At 38.9% G+C, this 12380-nt stretch overlaps 1 protein-coding gene across 19 annotated transcripts in view; it reads left to right on the top strand.

Moving 5' to 3' along the window:
* EPB41 (erythrocyte membrane protein band 4.1) overlaps window positions 1-12380 on the top strand; it is a 290966-nt gene that overhangs the window by 180636 nt on the left and 97950 nt on the right. For all 19 annotated transcript variants that reach the window (XM_089671906.1, XM_089671904.1, XM_089671912.1 and 16 more), the window contains exon 8: window positions 8432-8519. In XM_089671906.1, the coding sequence (XP_089528032.1) occupies window positions 8432-8519 (88 nt within the window). The remainder of the gene's footprint in view (window positions 1-8431; window positions 8520-12380) is intronic.

Raw genomic sequence — 12380 nt, 5'->3', positions numbered from 1 at the left:
CCCACTCACAAAGAAACGATCAGTCTAAAAATCGAATGGTAGGTGTATTGTAACACTGAGAGAATAGCAAAGAAAATTTCAAAAGAAATGCATGTCTAACAAATTATGCACTGATTTGCACGTTCATGAGGGAAATAAGTATTTGATCCCCTTCACAAAACATGAATTAGTACTTTGTGGCAAATCCCTTGTTGGCAATCACAGAGGTCAGACGTTTCCTGTAGTTGGCCACCAGGTTTGCACACATCTCAGGAGGGATTTTGGCCCACTCCTCTTGGCAGATCCAAGTCATTAAGGTTTGGTGGCTGACGTTTGGCAACTCGAACTTTCAGCCTACTCTACAGATTTTCAATCGGATTAAGGTCTGGAGACTGGCTAGGCCACTCCAGGACCTTAATGTGCTTCTTCTTGAGCCATTCCTTTGTTGCCTTGGCCTTGTGTTTTGGGTCATTGTCATGCTGGAACACCCATCCACGACCCATTTTCAATGCCTTGGCTGAGGGAAGAAGGTTCTAACCCAAGATTTGACAGTACATTGCCCTGTCCATCGTTCCTTTGATGCGGTGCAGTTGTCCTGTCCCCTTAGCAGAAAAATACCCCCAAAGCAGAATGTTTCCACCACCATGTTTGACAGTTGGGATGGTGTTCTTGGGGTCATAAGCAGCATTCCTCCTCCTCCAAACACAGCAAGTTGAGTTGATGCAAAGAGCTTGATTTTGGTCTCATCTGACCACAACACTTTCAACCAGTCCTCCTCTGCATCATTCAGATGTTCAGTGGCAAACTTCAGATGGGCCTGGATATGTGCTTTCTTGAGCAGAGGGACCTTGCGGGCACTGCAGGATTTCAGTCCTTGTCGGTGTAGTGTGTTACCAATTGTTTTCTTGGTGACTGTGGTCCCAGCTGCCTGGAGATCATTGACAAGATCCTCACGTGCAGTTCTGGGATGATTTCTCACTGTTCTCATGATCATTGACACTCCACGAGGTGAGATCTTGCATGGTGCACCAGACCTAGGGAGACTGCCAGTTGTTTTGTGTTTCTTCCATTTGCGAATGATTGCATCAACTGTTGTCACCTTCTCACCAAGCTGCTTGGCGATAGTTTGGTAGCCTATTCCAACCTTGTGTAGGTCTACAATCTTGTTCCTGACATCCTTGGACAGCTCTTTGGTCTTTGCCATGGTGGAGAGTTTGGAATCTGATTATTTGATTGCTCCTGTGGACAGGTGTCTTTTATACAGGTAACAAAATGAGATTAGCAGCACTCCCTTTAAGAGACTGCTTCTAATCTCAGCTTGTTACCTGTATGAAAGACACCTGGTAGCCAGAAATCCTGCTGAATGATAGGGGATCGAATACTTATTTCCCTCATGAACATGCAAATCAGTGCATCATTTGTTAGACATGCATTTCTTTTGAATTTTTGTTGCTATTCTGTCTCTCAGTGTTACAATACACCTACCATGCGATTTTTAGACTGATCATTTCTTTGTTAGTGGGCAAACATTCAAATCAGCATGGGATCAAATACTTATTTCCTTCACTGTAATTGGAGGTCCCAATCTACTTGTCCCTCATGACACAGTATTGTTTGGTTGCTCCCCAGTCTGTCCTGCACAGCAAACTGGTTCCAGGTTGGAGCCTTCTCCCTAAGCAGGCTGGGACTTTTATAGAGCCCAGAGCCCTTAACCTACTACAGCTGAGCTCATTAAATCATCAGTGAGCCAAACAGGCTCACTATACAGCACAAAAGGAGAAACAGTTGGTGTAGAGAATGTACCTGGGACAAATATAACTCCCATCTTGGACACATCCCCTAGTTCTTCCTGGCTTCCTGTCATAGTAGCTGCATATAACCTAGTCATAATTTTAAGTAAGTGGGTGGGGGAGAGATGCGAAGGGAGAGGGTATTTAAGATGGGCTTTAAGAGAAAAGTAATTGAGGCAAGACGGTCAGTGGCTCACCATGCCCACGAAGCAGGTGGAGACGCGGGTGACGTATGTGCTCAGAACCTCACCCTGAAGGGAGAATCAAAGTGGGATTAGGCCCACTGCTGGTTCAAGGGTCATAAATAGGTCCAAAGGTCCCAGGGACAGAGAGAGGATGAGGGGAAGGGGGTTAGGGAGGTTCCGGGGGGGGGGGGGATATATCCTCTAGAACAGCGTTTTTCAACCACTGTGCCGCGGCACACTAGTGTGCCGTGAGATATTGTCTGGTGTGCCGTGGGAAAAATTGCAATTTCATCCGTAACATGTGGACTCGGCTCACAAATAGACCAATCATTAGAACAGCAATGGGCAAACTACGGCCCGCGGGCCGTATACGGCCCGGCGGACCTTTTAATCCGGCCTGCGGAGCTTGATACTGTCAGGATGATCTGTCCCCCTCGACGTATCTGCGCATGTGCTGGAGATTGCCGATCGGCTGCTAATGCCTGAAACTGGCACATGCGCAGATACGTCGAGGGGGACAGATCCTCATAGGAGACAGATTTTCATGCTACACCGGAACGGCGAGAGGAACACGCGGAGCAAAGGTAAGTGAATTGACACAGGGGGGGCTTGGGGACTTAATATGGGGGATGAATTACTATGGGGGATGAATTACTATGGGGGATGAATTACTATGGGGGATGAATTACTATATGGGGGATTAATTACTATGGGGGATGAATTACTATATGAGGGATTAATTACTATGGGGGATGAATTACTATATGAGGGATGAATTACTATGGGGGATGAATTACTATGGGGGATGAATTACTATATGGAGGATGAATTACTATGGGGGATGAATTACTATATGGGGGATTAATTACTATGGGGGATGAATTACTATGGGGGATGAATTACTATATGGGGGATGAATTACTATATGGGGGATTAATTACTATGGGGGATGAATTACTATGGGGGATGAATTACTATATGGGGGATGAATTACTATGGGGGATGAATTACTATATGGGGGATGAATTACTATGGGGGATGAATTACTATATGGGGGATTAATTACTATGCTTACTATGGGGGAATATTACTATACTTACTATGGATGACACATACACATCATTCATCTACTCTTGGTCCGGCCCCCGGGTCCAATTATAAAATACTTTATTATTTCATAATAAAGTAATTATAAAATAATTTCTTTGTGTTTGATTCCTATTCAAGAGAATTACTTTATATATAGTCAATATAGGCACAGAGGTAAATTTTTTTAACATTTTCTAATGGTGGTGTGCCTCGTGATTTTTTTCATGAAAAAAGTGTGCCTTTGCACAAAAAAGGTTGAAAAACACTGCTCTAGAAGATATCTTCTTGCTACAAATTAGTTACATGGTAAATCTCCTAGATATGGTTAGGTCAGTTAATTTTATGACCTACAATGTAAAGGGACACTTAATACCCTGGGAAAAAGACATAAGATCCTCAGGGAAATTCACCTATGTTCTATCGGACTAATATTTTTGCAAGAGATGCATATAACCCACGATACAAATGTTAAGTTCTATTCAAAACATTACCCGATTTGGTATTGTGCTGATACACCAATAAGACATGCTAAGGGGGTAGCAATTGGGATAGCAAAGAATGTGAGATTTAATATCAAAGAAAGGTTGACTGACCCAGGGGGTAGATATTTTTTTTGTGAGAGGGGATCTAAACGGAATGGAATGGACACTGGCAAATATCTACTCTCCTAATAAGAACGCAATGGTATTTTTGGAAGATATGTTAAGACAAGGATTTTAAAAAGGGCAGGTTGATTGTGGCAGGAGATTTCAGTTTTTGTATAGATCCTCAGATATATACATCGTCTAAAGAAAGAAGGGAAGGGGATAAATGGCTAAAGTCCATTAGAAAAATGTTACATCAATGTCAGCTGATGGACTCCTGGAGGGTTAAACATCCAGGAGAAAGAGATTATACGTTTTTTTTTCATCGATGCATAAGACTTATTCAAGATTGGATTATATAATGATAGAACATTTTTGGAGTCATTAGTTAAGGCTGGCATTGATGTGATATCAATATCAGATCATGCTCCTTTCACAGTGAAACTGTGTCTACAAGGGGAACGGAATAGGATAAATATGTGGAAATTGAACGAGACACTCCTACAGGATCAAGAGACTTTAATAAGGTTAAAAAAAAGAAATTGAGCAATATTTTCAGTCAAATGAGTCTGAAGAAGTCTAGGATGCAACAATATGGAAAGCCCCTAAGGCTTATACAGTATAAGAGATATTCTGATCTCCATAGGGGCTGAAAAGAAGAAAAGGTGTGAGGAGAGTATAAGATCATTAATAGAAGCACTATATGAATTAGAACAACTTCATAAAAAGAAGTTCGACACAGATTTACACCAGGAAATAATACTAAAAAGAGAAGAACTAAAAGATTGAATGGAGCAAGAAACGAAGAAGGTGTTTAATATGGTGGCAAAAGAAAGATACCAATGGGGAAACAGACCAGGGAAATTAATAATGAGTAGATTAAGGAAACAGAAATCAGCAAATTTTGTGGAGAGAATTAGAGATGAGACAGGTGAAATGGTATATTCAACTACCAATCTATTTAAAAAAATATTACAGTAGATTATATGACGTAAAACCTAAGAATCTAAAAGAAGAAGAAGCAGTAAGAAAAAGGAAGCTATTTTTAAAAGACGCTAGACTACATAAATTAGAGGAAGAAAATTCACTAGTCTTAGAAAAACTAATATCACAGGAAGAAATTCAAATAGCCTTAAAAAACACGATGGCAGGGAAGAGTCCTGGACCGGATGGGTACACAGTAAGATATTTATAAGAAATTTAACCGTTTCAATACCGTGCAATTTTACACCTTCCTGCCCAGGCCATTTTTCAGGTTTCAGCGCTCTCACACTTTGAATGACAATTGCGCGGTCATACAACACTGTACCCAAACTAAAATTTTATCATTTTCTTCACACAACTAGAGCTTTCTTTTGGTGGTATTTAATCATCGCTGGGGTTTTTATTTTTTGCTAAATTAACAAAAAAAGACCAAAAATTTTGAAAAAAAACATTTTTATTTGTTTCTGTTATAAAAGTTTACAAATAAATAATTGTTCTTCATAAATTTAGGTCGAGATGTATTCTGCTACATGTCTTTGGTGAAAATAACCCAAATTAGGATGTGTTTTTTAGTTTGTAGGAAAGTTATAGAGTTCACAAACTATGGTATAGATCTGAATATTGATCAATCCTGAAGTACTGACAGCCAATCTAATTTCTTGAGGTCCAAGAATGTCAGAATAGTACAGATATCCCCAAATGACCCCTTTTTGCAGAGTAGACAGTCCGACGTACTTCATAAGAGGCATGGCGAGTTTTTTGAAGTTGTATTTTTTTGTCATAATTTTTCGGAAAATGAAAAAATTAAAAAAATTATTTTCACTATTTTTTTTTTTTACATACTGTCACCAGTGCAGTACAGCGTCATCATATAACTGGCATGGCGGTGAACAGGGACACTGACTGGTGACAGTATGAAAAAAAAAATATATATATATATTTTTTTTATTATATTTAATTTTTTATTACATTTTTATTTTTTTTAAGATTTTTTTTTCATATTTTACTATGACCAAAGTAGTACAATGTTACCATAGTAACATTGTACTACTTTGGGGAAGTGATCAGTATTTTTTTTTTTTTTTTTTTACACAATTTGCTTATAGCAAAGAATTACTTTGCAATAAGCAAGCATTTACCTGAATGAAATCGATTCATTCAGCTTTTTTTTTTTTTTTTTTTTTTTGTGCTTAGCTGTGATTTGGTCACAGCTAATCACATGACATGTGCATGTGATTAGCTGTGACCATTCACAGCTAGGCACTAGTATACAATGGATGGCATCATGAATGAAGCCATCCATTGTATACAACTGTCATGTGACCTGCTGTGATTGGTCACAGCAGGTCACATGGTACCAGCAATGGGAGGCGGTACTCGGATCTGTCATCGGCCGTGTCCGAGGTGCACAGCCGGTGGCAGATCGCACTGCTGCGCCGCTCTGCATTAGCGCAAACGGCGCATGTGCGGGAGCACGCCAAATGGCATGCACCCGGAATGGAGAGACACTTCTGAAGCCACCAAACGGCCATTGGCCGGACGGCTAATGGTTAAGGATCAATTAGTCCAGAAAATATGCACATACATGAACGCAATCAGAGAGGGGGGTTGGGATGAGAAAGGAGTCTTTATTGTCATATATTACAATTATCCCTAAAGAAGGGAAAGATGTGTCCCAGTGCACTAGTTATAGACCAGTTTCGCTACTGAATACAGATCCGAAATTCTATGCAAAAATATTAGTGACTAGGATAAAGGATATAATGGCGGAGTGGATACACTTAGATCAGGTGGGATTTGTTTCAGGAATAGAAGGAAGGGACAATGGATTAAGATCATTGCTCCTTTTGCAGAAGAGTTGGGCTCCATGTACACGAGCCTACCCTGACCACAAGCTGCAGGAAACCGCAAAACCGCGGTACCATGGTTTTGCAGCGTTTTTTCTGTTTCCCACGGTTGGCAGTCAAAACGTTCCTATCCTGAACGCGATTCTCTCGCGTTCAGGAGAGGGAGGTTTAACCTCACCTAAACGCGGCAGCTCCTAAACTCTGCTAAAAGCCTATGTGTACATGGACACAGGCTTTTATGGAGTTGAGTTTAGGAGCTTTGACAAAAAAATGCCAAAAGCTCACAAACTCGAGTTTAGGAGCTGCTCGTGTACATGAAGCCTAAAAAAAGAGAAATCCCCAGTGCTATTCTTGTCAATAGATGCTGAGAAGCCTTTAACAGAGTCGACTGGGGATTTATGATGGACACATTAGAAGTAATGGGGATAGGACCTAGAGTGATGCAGTAGATAAAAAAAATTCTATAGCTACTCATCAGCATCTGTAAAGATCAATGTCTCGCTATCATCAGGGTTTAAAATGTATAATGGGACTAGGCAGGGATGTCCACTCTCGCCCCTGCTATTTTTATTATCCCTAGAGCCGTTATTAGCAACGGTCTGATACAGCATAGGTATTAAAGGAATTCAGATTGGGGACGTGGAACATAAAGTGGCAGCATATGCAGACGATTTACTGTTTGACGTGGTAAACCCTAGTCTAACATTACCAAACCTAATGAGAATATTAAAACATTATGGAGAACTATCAAACTTAAAAGTGAATCTGTCAAAGACAAAGATATTAACTATTAGTGTCCCAAAATTAGAGAAAATAGCATTACAAAATGAATTTCCTTTCACAAAAAGAATTAAAATATCTAGGAATAAAGCTGACCTCATCTCTTAAAAATATCAGGTAAATTACACCCTATTAATAAATGAGATAAAGAACAAATTGAGAGGAAGTTCTAGAGGATCTCTCTCCTGGATAGGAAAAATAAACTTTGCGAAAATGGCGATTTTTAAAAAAAAAATTTTAAATTTTTTTTTTTTTATAAATTTAATATGCTCCCGATTATATATACCAATGACATACTTTGAAAGAAAATCTTGAAATAAAATTAAGATATATTTGGGTGGGTAAAAAACTGAGAGAAAAATATGATGCCTTGTGCAAAATAAATTTAGATGGAGGTTTAAATATGCCAGATTTTAGGAGATATTATTATTATTATTAAGTAATAATATCACAGGTAGTAGATTGGGGATATAACGCACGAGGGAAAAGTTGGGTAAAAATAGAAAGCATACTAAGTGAGGCAACGTTAGATAAAAGTATTTGGATTCTACAACAGTTTTGGACATTTTCTGATAACACTACTACATTAAAACGGAATGTATTTAGAGTATGGGATGTAACGCACAGACAAATGGGATGGGAATATAATTCATCGTTAATACCACTTGTGGGTAGGTTTTTTTTGTGCAATTTTTTTTTTTTTGATTACATTGAGTTAATTTTTTTCCTGTGTCCCTCAATGATCTCAAGGAAAATTATTTTACGAGGAGTACAAAAATTATTTTTTTGTTTTGATGAATTTGGAAAATTGTGGGACATAGCTTAGGGTTTCATGTATTATCTGTTAAACAGAATTTTTGTACTTGCTGTGAAATCTTTTCATTAGAGGACACAGGTCCCACCCATCTCTCCTTATAATCCACTCTTGCTATTGCTTTTCCATAAAACTAGAGCATGATTGGAGTGGGAGGGGTCATACCTGGATGACTAACAGCTTGCCTACTGTCCAGTCTTTTGTAGGCAGCTTACTAGCAGTAATAAACTGCAAGAAAAGGATTTTACGGTAAGTGCCAAAATCCTGTTTTTTGCACATAATGTTTATAGTCAATGTTTTTTAGGTTTCCAACTGAATGGATAATGTTTTTATATATTTTTTATAATGCAATGCTCTTGTAATTTTTTTTATATCCCAGATCAATGACTCCTGCCCAGGCTGACCTGGAGTTTCTGGAAAATGCCAAAAAGCTGACAATGTATGGTGTGGATATTCACCATGCTAAGGTATGTTTCTTTAACTGTTTTTTTTTAACTGATGTACATATTTTCTGCACCTGTTGTACACATTCTGAGCTACAGGCACAGTTAAAGTAGTTTTTAGGAAACACTAGTAAGTTCAGTTCAGTTTTTGGTGAAGTGTTAATTACAGCAGAGTGTATAGGGAGAATGTGAGACGCAAGTATCCTGTGTAAATGTGGCCACACACTTAGTGATGTTATCATGCAGTCGGTCTTTCAGTGTGACTACAATGATCAAATTGAAAAGGTTTAGTGAGTTCTTGATCAATTTTAGACCTTGCCAAGAGAGTCGGCTGTGGTGGAACTTTGTTGAATGTCTCTGATCGATCCAACAGGTATCTGTGAGTGTCGGGGGAACCATTCATAGTTAAGATTGATCAAATGATTGTTTTATACATAGTTTATACATGTATAACTGATAGATCATATTTTTTATTGATATTTTCAGTTCACAAAATGCAGAACAGTACCGTGTGTTGGATCATTCAGTATTTTAAACAAGGACAGGTTGCTTTTTCCATTTGGTAGTTGTTTTTAACTTTTTTATTTATTTATGGCTTTGCATAGTACATACATTATGCTAAACACACGGCACATATGGCCATAATTACACCGTAGCCATGAGCCGATGAGAAGAAGATATTGAATAGAAAAAAAAGGAGGGGGGACAAAAGCTGAGCAAAGCAACTTAATCTCTTCTGTTCGGACACTCCCAATTCGGACACTTCTCTCTTACATGTAAAAAACTAAATTTTTTTTTTTGCTAGAAAATCCCCCAAACATTATATATATATTTTAGTAGAGGCCCTATAGAATAAAATGGTGGGTTTGGCAATTTTTTTCACATGGTATTTGCGCAGTGGTTTTTCAAACGCATTTAAAAAATAATCAAATAATTTAATTAATGTTATTGCACACAAACACAATAAAATACCAAATGTTTTGGTAAGATGTAAAAGATGATGTTACACCGAGTAAATAGATACCAAACATGTCATGCTTTAGAATTGCGTATGCCGTGGAATGGCACCAAATTTCTGTATAGCTAAAAAATGTTGCGCTCCCAATCTCTAACAAACTTATAAATTAGTGACTTCAAATGATATATCCATGAAAAACAAACAATATACCATACATAAATAAATGAATATCAAGTTAAATGTGATGCAAATCAAATAAAATAAAAAAAACAGTCCCATTACTCAAATAATAGTCCAAAAAAGGGTAAAGCATGAAAGTGCAGGGCTAACTCAAATAATGATTAAACATATGATAGACCACATATGATTGTGGATCCATAAAATGTCGGCGTAAGTTCATCAGATGTGCTAAATACGCATACAGTCTCCAATGTGTGAGGAGCCAAAAGTAGTGAATTTCAGAAATGATAAAAGATAGCCAAGTAATGCACTAACCAGATAGCGCATGTTAAAGCGCATGGGACATTTAAGACCTGCCCCTGGTACTCAGCCACTGTATCACTGGAACAAGGAGGTGTCATCTATAGGGTGACCACTAGATGTCATCTATCCGGATGGAAGCTAAGTCCAGCCACTGTATTAATGGATCAGGTGGGTGTCATCTATAGGGCGACCACTAGATGTCATCCGTTCCAGGAGGAGCTATATCATGGATCCAGGGATGTCACTTGCAGATGTGTTCTTGCTAGGCACAGCCCCAGGACCTTCAGGATTACAGGCTCCCCAGAAATAAAGAGCCCGTGGAAAAAGGCCTCAAATAGTGTGATAACATTTATTAAAGTCGATAAGCAATCAAAAAAGAACTTACTAACAAAGGTTCAGCTGCTCATAAACGGCCAGACCGGAGGTACATGTACAAAGGATAAACATAGCTTGGCAAGTGCCGAGCTTGGGGTTGCGCATTTTAATTTTTTATTTTATTTTTTTTTTTACACTATTTCTTTAAATTGTTTTTGTTTATTTTACCTTTATTGCTTTCACAGGGGATGTTGCCATGACAGGTCCTCTTTATGGAGAGATTTGGGGTCTATTAGACCCCAAATCTCTCCTTTGGCCTCCAGTGCAGCCAATTAGATACAGAGACAGAAGCAGAAGTGACAAAATCTCATCTGCTCCGGTTCCTGGGGTCACAGAGAGGGAGGAACATTGTCATTTCCTCTCTGTTTTGTGGTGGGGGAGACGGGGGGGACCTGCTTCCACCACCCACAGAAGTGATCAAGTGGCTGTTCAGTCACTCAAATCACTTTTGAAGAAAAACTAATCACCAGCTGAAAAATATTATTACCAGGATGATGCCTGTGCTTGCAGGCATCATCCCGGTATAACCACTGCAACCAAAGATGCCATATGACGGATAAAAAATATTAAATAAAAAATTAGCAGTCGACTTCAGCTGCCGATCTAGAAACAAAACACGGTCCGGCTGACCTTGTACGCCCGAAGTCGTGTGCATACCTAACCTGAATAAAATTAGGACCCATAACTGGGCTTATAGTAGCTAGGTACTCCAAAAGTACAAAAAGTAAAAAAAACAGCGATAGAAGTAATATTCAATCCAAATAAAGGACAAAACAACTGTGATTCAGTTGTACTGGCATAGGTTCTAAATGGCAGTATAGAGCTATAAGGATTAGCCCGTTTGAGATCACATATTAGACATGCTAACAGGAGACTAAGAGGGTAGGGGAAACAAAGAAGTTCAGAAGAAGAAAAGGGGGAAAAAAAAGAAAGGGGCAGAAAGAAAAACAGAGAGTTGTCTCTAACCACTTCCCGACCGCCTTATAGCAGAAATACTACTACAGGGTGGCACGGGTGCGCAAAATCACATATATACACTGTACGCGATTTTGCAGTGCTGGGTAGGGGGCGCGCACGCCCTACCCGTGCCGCCATTCACAGCCGCGGCTGTCAATCACCAGCGCCCGGTGATTGCCGAGCATCTCCGACAGGGAGGGGAACTGTTTGTAAATAAAACAGTTCTCCTCCCTGTCAGCTCATGCACATTGCTTTGGATAGCCATGCAAAGCAGTGTAGCACACGGACACAACACATAGTGAAACAGCACATAGTTAACCCTTTGATCGCCCCTCATGTTAACCCCTTCCTGCCCAGTGCCATTGGTACCGTGTCAGTGCTTTTTTTTTTTTTTTTTTGCACTGATCACTGTATTGGTGTCATTGGGGATGTCCGTTCCTCCCACTGTCAGAATGCCTGCCACAGTCCCGCTATAAGGTGCTGATCGCCGCCATTACTAGTAAAAATGTAAAAAAAAGAAGAAAAAAAAAACTTCCCAGTATATATACCGCAATTTGTAAACACTATAACTTTCACGTAAACCAATTAATTTTCATGTATTGAGATTTTTTTTTTTTAGCAAAGATATGTAGCAGAATACATTTTGGCCTAAATTTATGACGAAATTTGATTTTTAAAATTTCTTTAGTGGACATGTTTAACAGCAAAAAGTCAAAAATAGTGTTTTTTTCTCAAAATTGTAAGTCTTTTTATTTTTTTTATAGCACAAAAAATAAAAAATACACAGGCAATCAAATACCATCAAAAGAAAGCTCAATTTGTAGGAAAAAAAGGATGTAAATTTCATTTGGGTGCAGCATTGCATGACCGCGCAATTGTCAGTTAACGTGACACAGCTCCATAACGCAAAAGATGGCCTGGTCAGGAAGGGGGGTAAATCCTCAGGAGGGCAAGTGGTTAACGTGATAAAAATAAAAATATAATAGTGTTGCGCTACTCATAACATTTAAATACGCAATAATAATACAAAAATATATAAATAAACAGTGTCCAAGTGCAATAAAAATATAATGAATCATCAAAAAGTCTTTCAGTGCTCAATCTGCCCAGAG

Source organism: Staurois parvus, unplaced genomic scaffold (assembly GCF_062004578.1).
Source record: "Staurois parvus isolate SC_StPar_1 unplaced genomic scaffold, SC_StPar_1.0 ptg000115l, whole genome shotgun sequence".
NCBI lineage: Eukaryota > Metazoa > Chordata > Amphibia > Anura > Ranidae > Staurois > Staurois parvus.
Note: the sequence above shows the minus strand (reverse complement) of the source record. Positions and strands in the feature narration are given on the sequence as shown.